The 11073-nt window shown below is 41.4% G+C and overlaps 1 protein-coding gene across 1 annotated transcript in view; it reads right to left on the reverse strand.

Moving 5' to 3' along the window:
• The window catches only part of Myo16 (myosin XVI), a 416963-nt gene that overhangs the window by 252848 nt on the left and 153042 nt on the right, over nt 1–11073 (reverse strand). Inside the window, exon 13 of the mRNA XM_023715200.1 lies at nt 3996–4123. Coding sequence (XP_023570968.1) covers nt 3996–4123 — 128 coding nt within the window. The remainder of the gene's footprint in view (nt 1–3995; nt 4124–11073) is intronic.

Raw genomic sequence — 11073 nt, forward strand, 5'->3', positions numbered from 1 at the left:
CCTTGTATGATCTTCTTGATGATTTGCTGTATTCTATTTGCTAGGATTTTATTGAGGATTTTGGCATCTATGTTCATGAGGGAGATTGGCCTGTAGTTCTCTTTCTTAGTTGTGTCTTTCCCTGGTTTTGGTATCAGTATAATACTTGCCTCCAGGAATTATTTTGGGAGGATTGCTTACTTTTCAATTTCATTGAGGAGTATGAAGAGTACAGGGACTATAACTTCCATGAATTGCCTGTAGGGAATATAACTTCCATGAATTGCTTGTAGAATTCAGCTATGAATCCATCAGGACATGGACTTTTCTTTGTCGGTAGATATTTTTATTACATTTCATATTTAATTGGCTGTTATTGGGTTATTGAGAGTTGTTTTATCTTCTTGATTAAGTTTTGGTAATTTGTACCTTTCTAGGAATCTGTCCATTTCTTCTGTGTCTTCTGTGAGAGTAAGATTCTCAAAGTAGCTACTGATAATCTTCTGAATTTCCACTGGGTCTGTGGTAATTACATCCTTTTCATTCCTTATTGCTTGTATTTGAATTTTTTCTTTCCTCTTTTTGATGAGGTTAGCTAGGGGCTTATCAATTTTATTTAGTCTTTCAAAGAACCAGCTTTTTGATATGGCAATTCTTTGACTGTTTTCTTCGTCTCAATTGAATTGATTTCTCCTCTAATCTTTATGATTTCTTCCCGTCTTTAGGCTCTGGGTTTTGTTTGCTCTTCCTTTTCTAGATGTTGGAGGTGCAAAATTAGGGTGTTTATTTGTTCTGTTTTCCTAATGTGTGAGTTCACAGCTATAAATTTCCCTGTAAGAATTGCTTTCATCGCATCCCATAAGTTCCGATATATTGTGCTTGAATTTTCATTGAATTGTGGATATTACTGAATTTCTTGTTTAATTTCATCTGTGACCCATTGGTTGCTGAGTAGAGTGTTGTTTAATTTTCATGTATTTATGGGATTTTTCCAGTTTCTTTTGTCGTTTAATTCCAGCTTCATTGCACTGTGGTCATATAATATACATGGGATAATTTGTTTTCTTGCATATACTTAAGCATGACCTATGGACTAGTATGTGGTCTAATTTAGAAAATGACCCATGTTAACCTGAAAAAAAATGTGTATTCAGCTGTGCTTGGATGGAACACTCAGTATATGTCCACTAAGTCCATTTGTTCCAAGCTCTGGTTCAGTTCTGCAACTTCTTTGCTAATTTTTTTGTGCTTGATCTGTCTCTTTGGGATAAGAGGGTGTTAAGGTCTCCTGTTAAGACTGTGGTTTTGGATATTAGAGTTTTCATGTCCATTAAGATTTGTCTTATATAGTTGGGTGCTCCCATGTTTGGTGCATACATATTTATGAGCGTTCCCTCTTCCTCTTGAATTTTTCCCTGAACCAGAATATAGTCGCCTTCTTTACTTCGTTCAATCATCCTTGGTTTGAAGTTGAAGCTAACTAAGAACAGGATTGCTACCCCTGCTTTTTTCTGAGGTGTTAGGGTGTATAGTATTGTTTTCCATCCTTTGACTTTCAGCCTATGAATTTCTTTGTGAGTTAAGTGTGTTTCTTGTAAACAGCATATTGTTGGATTTTGTTTCCTAATCCACTGTTCCAGTCTGTTTCTTTTAATTGGTGAATTGAGTCCATTTACATTAATGGTTATAATGGAGACGTATTGACTTACTTTCGGCATGGTATTTACCTGCTGTTGTTTACTCCTTTTTCCTTTTTCTCCTGTGTTTGTTTGCCTTCTGATCTCACTCATGGAGTTCTGATCATTTTGGTCCCTCTCTAGAACATCTTTCAGTAGTCTGTGTAGGGTTGGCTTTGTTATCACGAAATCTTTAGTTGTTCTTTGTCATGGAAGTATTTCACTTCTCCATCAAACTTGAAAGAGAGTTTTGCAGGGTATAGTAGTCTGGGCTGGAATTTGTTTTCATAGAGGACTTGAAGTACTCTGCTCCATGCTCTTCTTGCCTTCATGTTTTGTGAAGAGAAGTTTTTCATTATTCTGATGGGTTTTCATTTAAATGTGATCTGTTTTTCTCTATTGGCTTTCAGTATATTGTTCTTATGCTGGATTTCTGGGATCTTGACTATTATATGTCTTGATGTATTTTTAACTGGGTGGAAGTTATTTGGCATTCTGGAAGGCAGCTATGCTTACCACTATACCACCAACACAGATTTATTTTGCATTCTGTATGCTTCAGTTATCTGAATGTTAGATTGTTTCCTCATGTTTGGGAATTTGTCTGAAATGACTTCTGCCCATATTCTTTTTATATCATTTGTATCGAGTCTTTCTTTCTCATTGATGCCTATTAGTCTCATGTTGTTCATCTTTGTATCATCTTGCAGGTGATGAATTATTTTTTCCTGCATCCTAGTTGTTTTTAAGAGGGCTTTTCTTACTTTTCACTAGCTGCGATGGTGTCTGCAAGATCTGAAACTCTGTCTTCACTTTCACTCAAATGGTTTTGCAACCTTGTGACTGAGATTTTAATTTCCTCTATAGCTCATTGACTCTGCTTCATGCAATCTATTTCTTTCCTGTATTGCTCATTCAAGGAATCTGTCATTTTTCTAATCTCCTCTATTTTTTTCATCAGTGTTTTCTTGAGAAGCAGTTATTAATTCTTTTACCACAGAGAGTATTTCTGATCTGATTTCTTCTATATGTCTCTGCATTTCATTCTTTATTTCGGATGCTATTCGGAGCTTTTTTTTTATTTCAGAGGTTATTTCTGATCTGAATTCCTCTATATGTTTTTGCAGTTGTTTCTTTTCTTCAGATGCTATTGTTTCAGATATTTCAGCTGTGTGATTCCCACTTTCTTCTGTGTTAGTGTCCTCTGCACTTGTGCTAGGTGGGCTCTGGGCCTGAGATTGCATTTTGCTCCTTCTCTTTGTCATTTTGTGCAGGGGCAGAGGGTTCCTGAGAGAGTGTGGCAGGTCTCACCCATGGGGCTGGCCTGGGCTTGATCCAGGGAAATCCAACCAGCATGGGGTAAACTTTTGAAAGTGTTCATTTTTTCAACAAAGACCTGAAAACTCAGTAGATAAATCAAATAAAAACAGAGCTGCCTAATTCAAGAATGGGTGAGATACCCCGCACCCCATCCCCTGTGCTCCTCCCGTCACTGGGATGCTTTAGAATGGAGTGTTAGGACATCCATCTGGGATGCTTACATTTATACCTCAATCAAACCCTTTTAATAAAATTAATAATGTAAAAAAATATAGATGAGTGCTTCTATCCACAAGGTGGGCTTTCCTTGGCTCTGTTTGTATGATCTCTTTACTTCACATAAATGTGAGCTGTGAACTACCCTACGCACACGGTCTGCTTCCAACCCACACTATGGCTAGTCAGGTGAGAATGTGAGTTCAGACCTCTCCCTGAGGCAGAGGTTTGGCCTGCTGTAGAGGAGAAGCCCTGGGGATCTTATTTGACATTTCTTTGGTCCATTCATTTCAAGTAATTATATTTTAGCCCCTTTTCTCATGTTAACCTTCCATTACTCTGGAAGAGTTCTTGGTCCTACAGAAATCAGTAAAGCTAAAATTGTGATTGTCATTCAGGTGAAAGCCACTTGCAGAACTTCCATCTGGGGAAATATAAGCAGAGGTAAACACTGGGGTGGGGCAGGAAAGCAAGTCACCTCTCTTCGCTGCTGAGCAGTGGCCCCAGCCTCTGGCATCTGGACCTTTGCTTCTCTAAGATTCCTAGGTTGGACAGCAGACATGCCAAGGTTCTAATTTTTAAATCTTCAAACTGAAATGATTTTCACTATAAGTTCCCTGGAAAGGATTCTGCACCCCTTAGGGCCACTAGGGATAGGCTGGGAGTTCCTGCACTATGACCAGCAGATGCGCTTGGTGCAAGTGTGGAGTGGCCCTCACTTGTGAAGGCAGCTACAGCACAGAGCGTGGCCTCCTCAGTCGCCACACCTGGGTCCTGCGAGTGTGGGCTGGCAGCAGGACTCACCTGAGGGCCAAGCACTGTGGCCTGCGGTCCCGGAACAGCTGGTGCACAGCTCGCTCAGCACAAGAGAAGAGGTGGGGGGGCAGCGATGGGCTTGGCATCCCAGTGTGGCTCAGGTACAGCTGCGACACCTGGATGGTAAGAGGCAAAGGCTGTGGAAAGTCCCCTCCCCATCCCAGACCCTGACTCTGTGCCTTGTGGACAACAAAAGCAAAGCGCTGTTACTGTAGGTCTCCCTGGCATCCACTCAGCACCCGAGAGCTCAGCCCATGCAAGCACGGGGCAAAGCGGTGACTTCTAGTCCATCCTCATTCCTTGGTCCACGGGCTGTAGATTATTCTGCTGTTGGAAGGGCAGCTCAGAAAGACAAAGTCTAACAGAGATCCCCGAGGCAAGCAGACACCCTGGTCATTCACATCAAATGATTTCTCAGAGCCACATCTAGTATCACTAACATGAATCAGCGAGCCTTTTAAACTCAAGAGTCAGAGGCAGTTTGAGGCTGAATCACAAATTGACATGATTCCTGGCAAAACAGAAAGGCAACGAAGCTGGTTCCTCGAGAGCTGACTTCTGACTGCTGCAGAGACACGCCAGCAGTGCTCAGGGCTTTGCTCTTTCCAGGGACTACCCGCACATTGGAATTGAAACTAGGTAACAGGAAGCCTTTTGGGGGTCATGAAGAAATGCCAGGCAGTTTAATTTTTATTTTATAAGATAACTGGTCGACATCTTCAAGGGCCTCAAGGTCAGGGAATCTGAGAGACTGGACCGCTCCAGACGAGAGGCAAGCCCAGAACCTGCAAGAGCGTGCTGTCTCTATCCTGCAACCCGGGCATCACAGAGACTGTGCACGCCTTGCAGCAAATGACAGCAATGGAGAAAAGAGTAGCTTGTACTATTTAACTGCAAATTTTACATATACAATTATTTATTCAGGGGAGGCAGTTTTAAAAGTCAAAGAAATGATCAACAGCTATGAGACACAACAGAGGAGTCCCACAGTATGGGTGGGCAGCAGTGACCAGATCCTGAAGAGATATGCAGCCTGTTTCCACCAGGTTGGTGGCACCAGCAGGTACCAACAGACTCAGCTGCCACAGTCAGGCAGTGAGGCCTGGGCAGGTGTGGGTGTAGGCGAGGAGACAGCAACTTCGGAAGCACTGATGGTACTGCCAGAGTGAGCTCCCCTGAAACAGGCCACTGGCACTTTGGCACCATGAGCACTGTCCTGCCACACAGTGTCCCCAGACCACACCCCCAAGCCAAAGTCATAGCACAGGATGAGCTGATTGGAGGCTCAGAAACCAGATCCATGGCCCAGAGCACAGAGCTCAACTTTCACCTCCACCAGGGCGAGGACAGTGCGGGAGGGGCCGCATTACTCAGGAACACTAAATGACGGTGCTACAGGACTGGTCATCTGTCTGTGAAGGAAGAGACAGCTCTTCCTAGCTCACACTCCAGTGCAGATAACTTGTGCATGAACAGAGGCCTCAGATATGAACAGCAGGGCCTAGAACCACTGCTAATCATCTGCAACCACACTTAGGGGTTGAAAGAAGGAAACCATTCATAGCTACACGCTAAGGGGCGCAAGGGAGAGGCTCATTATACTAGATGCCACAGCTTGTGGTCAAGCACATGGCAGTAACGAAAGATAGGCAAAATCAGAAGGGGAAAAGCTGCGTGTGCAAGCGGAAACTGTCAGGGGCTTGCAGGGGCTCCTGAAAATCAGTAACAAAAGATGGAATACAATAGAAAACTGGGCCAAGAAAAGAAACTGAAAAAATCTCTACCATATTTCCTTCTTTTCTTGGTGCATAGTTAAGGAAACTTTTAAACAGGATATAAATGATATGTTCTCTGAGTAACTTAAAATGAGAAAATATGGTCAATGCAGCTGTTTAATGTATATACGTATACGTAGGAAAACAGAAGAGGGTTACAAGACGTGGCAAAGCCACCAGGACTGTGACTATCATGTATGTGGAGCCTCTGCTCCTCTATTTTGACAGTATGACACCTCATCTCTGAGATGCCCTATATTTTAAGCATGCCTTTATGTGGCTATAAACTAGAAAATAAATGTTTCAACTCAATAAGGGCATGCCTTCTCCCCACACCTTCAGATCTGCACTTGCCACTCTGGACTGGCGGCCTCTCTTGGCTAGTTCCTGAGTGCACGGACTCGAGCAGTTGGTGATATCTGCGTTGTCATTGGTCATGCAAATACTCGGGCTCCTCGTGGTTCCTCATCTACAGGCAAGGTCTGTGGTGTTTGCTGTTACCTGAGCTTTTAGACGACATCTGCAGTCTGAAGCATGAGGACTGTTCCGGTATAACTGAAATGTCCCACAAAGTTCTCACATACTCAGAGGTGAAGCTTTGGGGAGGTGACTGGTGGCAGAGGACAGTGCACTCGTCAGTGCAGTCATCTATCGGGACATTCAAAGCTCAGTGTGCTGCATGGAGGTGGGGCCTGGTTGGAAGGGGTGGGTCACGGGGTAGGGCGGGTGTGTTCTTGCCTCTGCCTCCACCCTTTGTTTCCTGGCTGCCAAGAGTTGAGCGGTTTTTCTCTGCAGACTCCTTCCACTGTGATGCTCCTGCTTTGAAGCCAGCCTACCACGAACTAACCCCCCCTACTCCACGCCCAAATGAGCCTTTCCTTCTTGAAGTTTCAGGTGCCAGGTATTTTGTCCCAGGTATGGCAAAAGAGTCAATACAAGGACACTGTGGCTTAGCATCCCTCAATATCACACACAGTTTGTCCTAGGCATGTATGCAGTGCATGTCTCTAATCTTCAAAAGCATGTCAGTTCCTAATTTAAGATTGTTTGGTAGCGTGAGAGCAGAAAGATCCAGACATTTCTGTCTTTTGTCTCTTACCTACACCTGACGTATTCAAAACAAACAAAGTTAGTTGTATTTGGACAGGCGCAGCCCTATCCCCTGTTGTCCTTCAGCTCCCCACCAAGACCCCTTCTCTGTGATTGCCAATAGCAGACCTTTGTCGCCATGGGAGCAAGCACCAGTGCACCGAGCTCCTTGCTGCAGAGAAGCTTCTCAATCTAGGGCTGGCCGGGAGTGTTGTGCACCGTCAGTGCTGACGGCTGGAAACCAGAAATGAGTGCCACACAGGCTGAGCACAGCACACCGAAGCTGCCAAGGTCAGCGGGAAACATGTTCAGGAGTTGTCTAGACAGGAGACAAGTGAAGTCATTCTCCTGGTCTTTATAAACAGGAGCATATTTTCTATATGTGACTGTTTCTAATACGCTATTTCCCTAGCTACACTCATCTTAGCATGTCTAAGCAGCAGAATAAGAAACTATAATATTTGAAAGAAAATATCTTTTAAAACAACACAAATACAATCATAGCCAAAATGCCCCAGAAGAAACGGGGTTTCCTTTGGTGTGTTGAGAGGGTAATGAGAGTGGAAAGTGAGTCTTACATGAGGAGCTGACAGTAAAATAATAATCTCCACACCAGGACAGAGGACACTCTGATTCAGCAAAAGATTAAGTTCTCGCCTCAACCTTATAGCCCCTTGTTTGTGGGCTGTTACGTGTCACAAGGAGATGACAATCCACTGCAATCTGAGAAATTTATTGGAATTACGAGCAACAGGCATTTTACATTCTGTTAGGACCTGTAAAGCTGGGTAGTTTTACTGTGAGCTTTATGCCTTATGCCGTGGACTCTGTACCTCACTGGTTTTTCTATTGTCTTATGTTCTATGCTAGGTAGTTGAAGATGACGAATACAGTGAGTGCTCTGTGCATGCACTAAGCACATTCATTAAATACGTGTGTTAACACTCATGTGTAAACTTATATATTTGGATTTTATCAATATAAATTTGAATAAAATATATTCATAGCTATAGACACTATACATTACATTTTAAGTTTTAATGCACTACTTGGTGATCACACCAGTGTCGTTCACCTTATATATGCATTAATAGAGAAATACACCTCATATGTACATCTCCTTTCCTCTCGAATTATATACTTCTGAAAAAACTGCAAACACAACGTACTATTATAATCTATAAAACTATCATGCTATTCACCCCTTCAAGACAAACAAACCACAAAAGAACAGGTTTCTGCCATTGTAAGTCACAGAATAGCAGTCATGGCAAACCCTGGCAGCTTGCTACGTCTCCTTGAGCTGACTCAGACTTCGACCTCTACACTCACAGAAGGATCTAAGTTGGAGTTAGCTTTCTGCATTCAGCTTCGGCAGCTCATTCACAGTTCCCTGGCTCCCCGTAAAATCCTCTGAACTCCACAGTCATCTGACAGCATCAACACCAGCCAGAAGCAATGCTTTCCTACTTTGTAAAGCACATGTTCATACTTAGGCTTCCTCTGTACACCCCTCCCCCCGCTCCCAGAAGGTACAGACAGAATTAAATAACGGACATGAAATCAACAGGTCACTGTGGGACATGAAGGCAAATGATCTTCTGATTTTCTGACACCAGTGCAATAAAATTGATATGGCCTTCTTTGCTAAAGAGCTATAAGGAGGAGGCTGGTATCAGATTCCTTCAGTTACCATGAGTTGCTACAAAAACTGTACTGAATTAAACACCCAATTGAAGGCCTCAGAAAATCACCAAAGCAGCTAGGGCTTAGGGAGCCAAGATCTTGGAGGAAACCAAAATGCGGGGAGCTGGCAGGCTTCGCCAGCGCAGGCTGTGCCCGCGGACATGCTGAGAGCAGGCTGCACAGGAAGCTAACGTTGCACATTGAGAAAGAAAGCTCAGCACAGAGTTTAGCAGCTTTACAATGCCGCGGAGACACAGTCATATCCTGCTTGGGGGCTCAGCAGCGGAGCAAAGCCACAAGGACAGCAAACCAGCTTCTCACCTGAGGCCTAGACGGGACTGCAGCTCAGGGAGCAGGACTGGGCCACCTTGGTGGGGTCAGGATGTCTGCCTACAGCTCACCTGCCCGCCAGGAGGAAAGCAAGTTGATTCTTCTTCGGAAAAATACAACATCATCTTGGCCTCTACAAAACTTTAACATGGAATGTTTAATAGTCAATAAAGAATGTCTGTTTAACAAAGTTGTAAGCATGTGAGCATACACACACAGCAGAAAAAGAGCCCAATTTATGTGTCCCAAACAGAAAGTAAAGTAACACTGATTGACAAGAAAATAGATGGAATGATAAAGAATTTCACCAGAGAACAGGAATTCTCAAGAGTATGGAATGGAAAATTCAGCACTGAAATAAACAAAAAAACACAACCAAACATTACTAACATCCACAATTAGTAAATGATTTCATCAGTGGATTCAAAAGCACAGAAGAGAGAATCCATAACTCGGCAATCCAATACGCCCAGCTTATAGGTCAACCATAAATGGTAGAGGACAGAAAAAGTAGCCTTAATATTTTTGTAAGATTCATACAAAAAGCAAATCACAAATAGAAACAAAAATGTCTTAAATTCAATGATAATGAACTGGCAAAATATCAACCATATAGTAGAGTATATGGTTGATATAGTATAGTTCAGTAACTCTGTGCTTTAAGCAAAATCAAAACCTCTACTACTTATTTTGGAAGAGGCAGTAAACACTGTGTATATCACTAATTAGAAGGAAAGAATAAAGGCAAAGCTGGAAGTCAGCTGTACAGAGAATAAATAGGCAATAAAAATTAAACCAAAAGATTTTTCCTTGGAAAGACTGTTACAATTAGTAAGTTTGGGGGATACTGACAAAGTCAAAAAACATACATGGAAAGCAAAGAAACCATTCGAAAGTCTGCAAATGTTGATGGGAAGGAAGATGATTAACACTTCTATGCCCAAACTATGAAGATTAAATGCAATTAATTCTTAGAAAACACAATTACTAAAAACTAACATGAGTAGAAATAAAAAATATAAATATAGTCCTACATGTGACAAAGACACTGAATCCAGAGCTACAAATCTTCTTAGGAAGAAAGCACCGGGTGCTACTGGTTCCACGGTGAATTCTTCTATGCATTTGAGAAGAAGTAATGCCGGGCATGCACAACCTTTCCCAGAGGCTAGAGAATGGAAAGCTTTCAGGCTCCTCTTATGCAGCAAGCTTAATTTTAATATGGCAGAGTGATAAAACAGTAGAGGAAAAATTTGAAGCTAAGTCTGTCATGAATATAGATGTAAGAACTTCAAATTGTTCTCTAGTAGAATCCAGTATTATAAAGAAAAGGACAAAATATAGAAATTGAGAAGGAGATCTGAAATTTCAAAATCAGGAAATATAGTCCACAAACAGAATATTAACTGAGAAAAATGAGCATTTTAAATGCACAAGATAAAAATTGACAAAATTCAAAATCCTTCATTATATAGAAAATTATTACTCTTAGAAAATGAAATTTCCTTAATATGACAGACTCATAACCATCTTCATATTTAATATGGACTTATTAAAGTTCACCCTGAAATCAGGAAATTAGCCTCTTTTGTACTAATTGCAGTTTGTGTTCAGTGAAATACTTTTGTTATCTTATGCAGAAGTAAAAGGAAAGGCTAGCAGATGGTTGTAAAGAAGGAAAAAAAATAGTTATTGTTTTTGGAAGCAACATAATTGTATACATAGGAAAATCTTAAAATGCTTTCATAGATAAGTAAATTTCATAAACTTACTGGGCTTGAGCTGTTATTTTCAAGTGTTCTTATACAATAAACATTCACATACCTATCTATTGAAAAGAGCAGTTAATGCTTAATTTTTTAAAAATTTTCTTTCTTCTTTTTAATTTCTTATAACCATTTTTTGCCAATTTTTCAGGCTTACATCTGGTAACCTAAACAACTAATCTGAAGATAACACCATGCAATGCAGCCATTGTGTAATCCCTGTTACTTTGTTCAAGGAAATTTTGTGCCATTTCTGTTTTTTTTTTTTTTTTAACCCTTTTGATCCTAAGATGAAAGCCTATAGCTCTTCCATGTTTTCATCTGGCAGCAAAAGAAGAGTAAGCTTGATTTTCAGACATTCTTACATGTTTATTAGGAATAAAGATAGAGCTTCTTTGACATCAGAAAAAATGCTTTTAG

The sequence above is a fragment of the Octodon degus genome, unplaced genomic scaffold (assembly GCF_000260255.1).
Source record: "Octodon degus isolate 3935 unplaced genomic scaffold, OctDeg1.0 scaffold00039, whole genome shotgun sequence".
Taxonomy (NCBI): Eukaryota; Metazoa; Chordata; class Mammalia; order Rodentia; family Octodontidae; genus Octodon; species Octodon degus.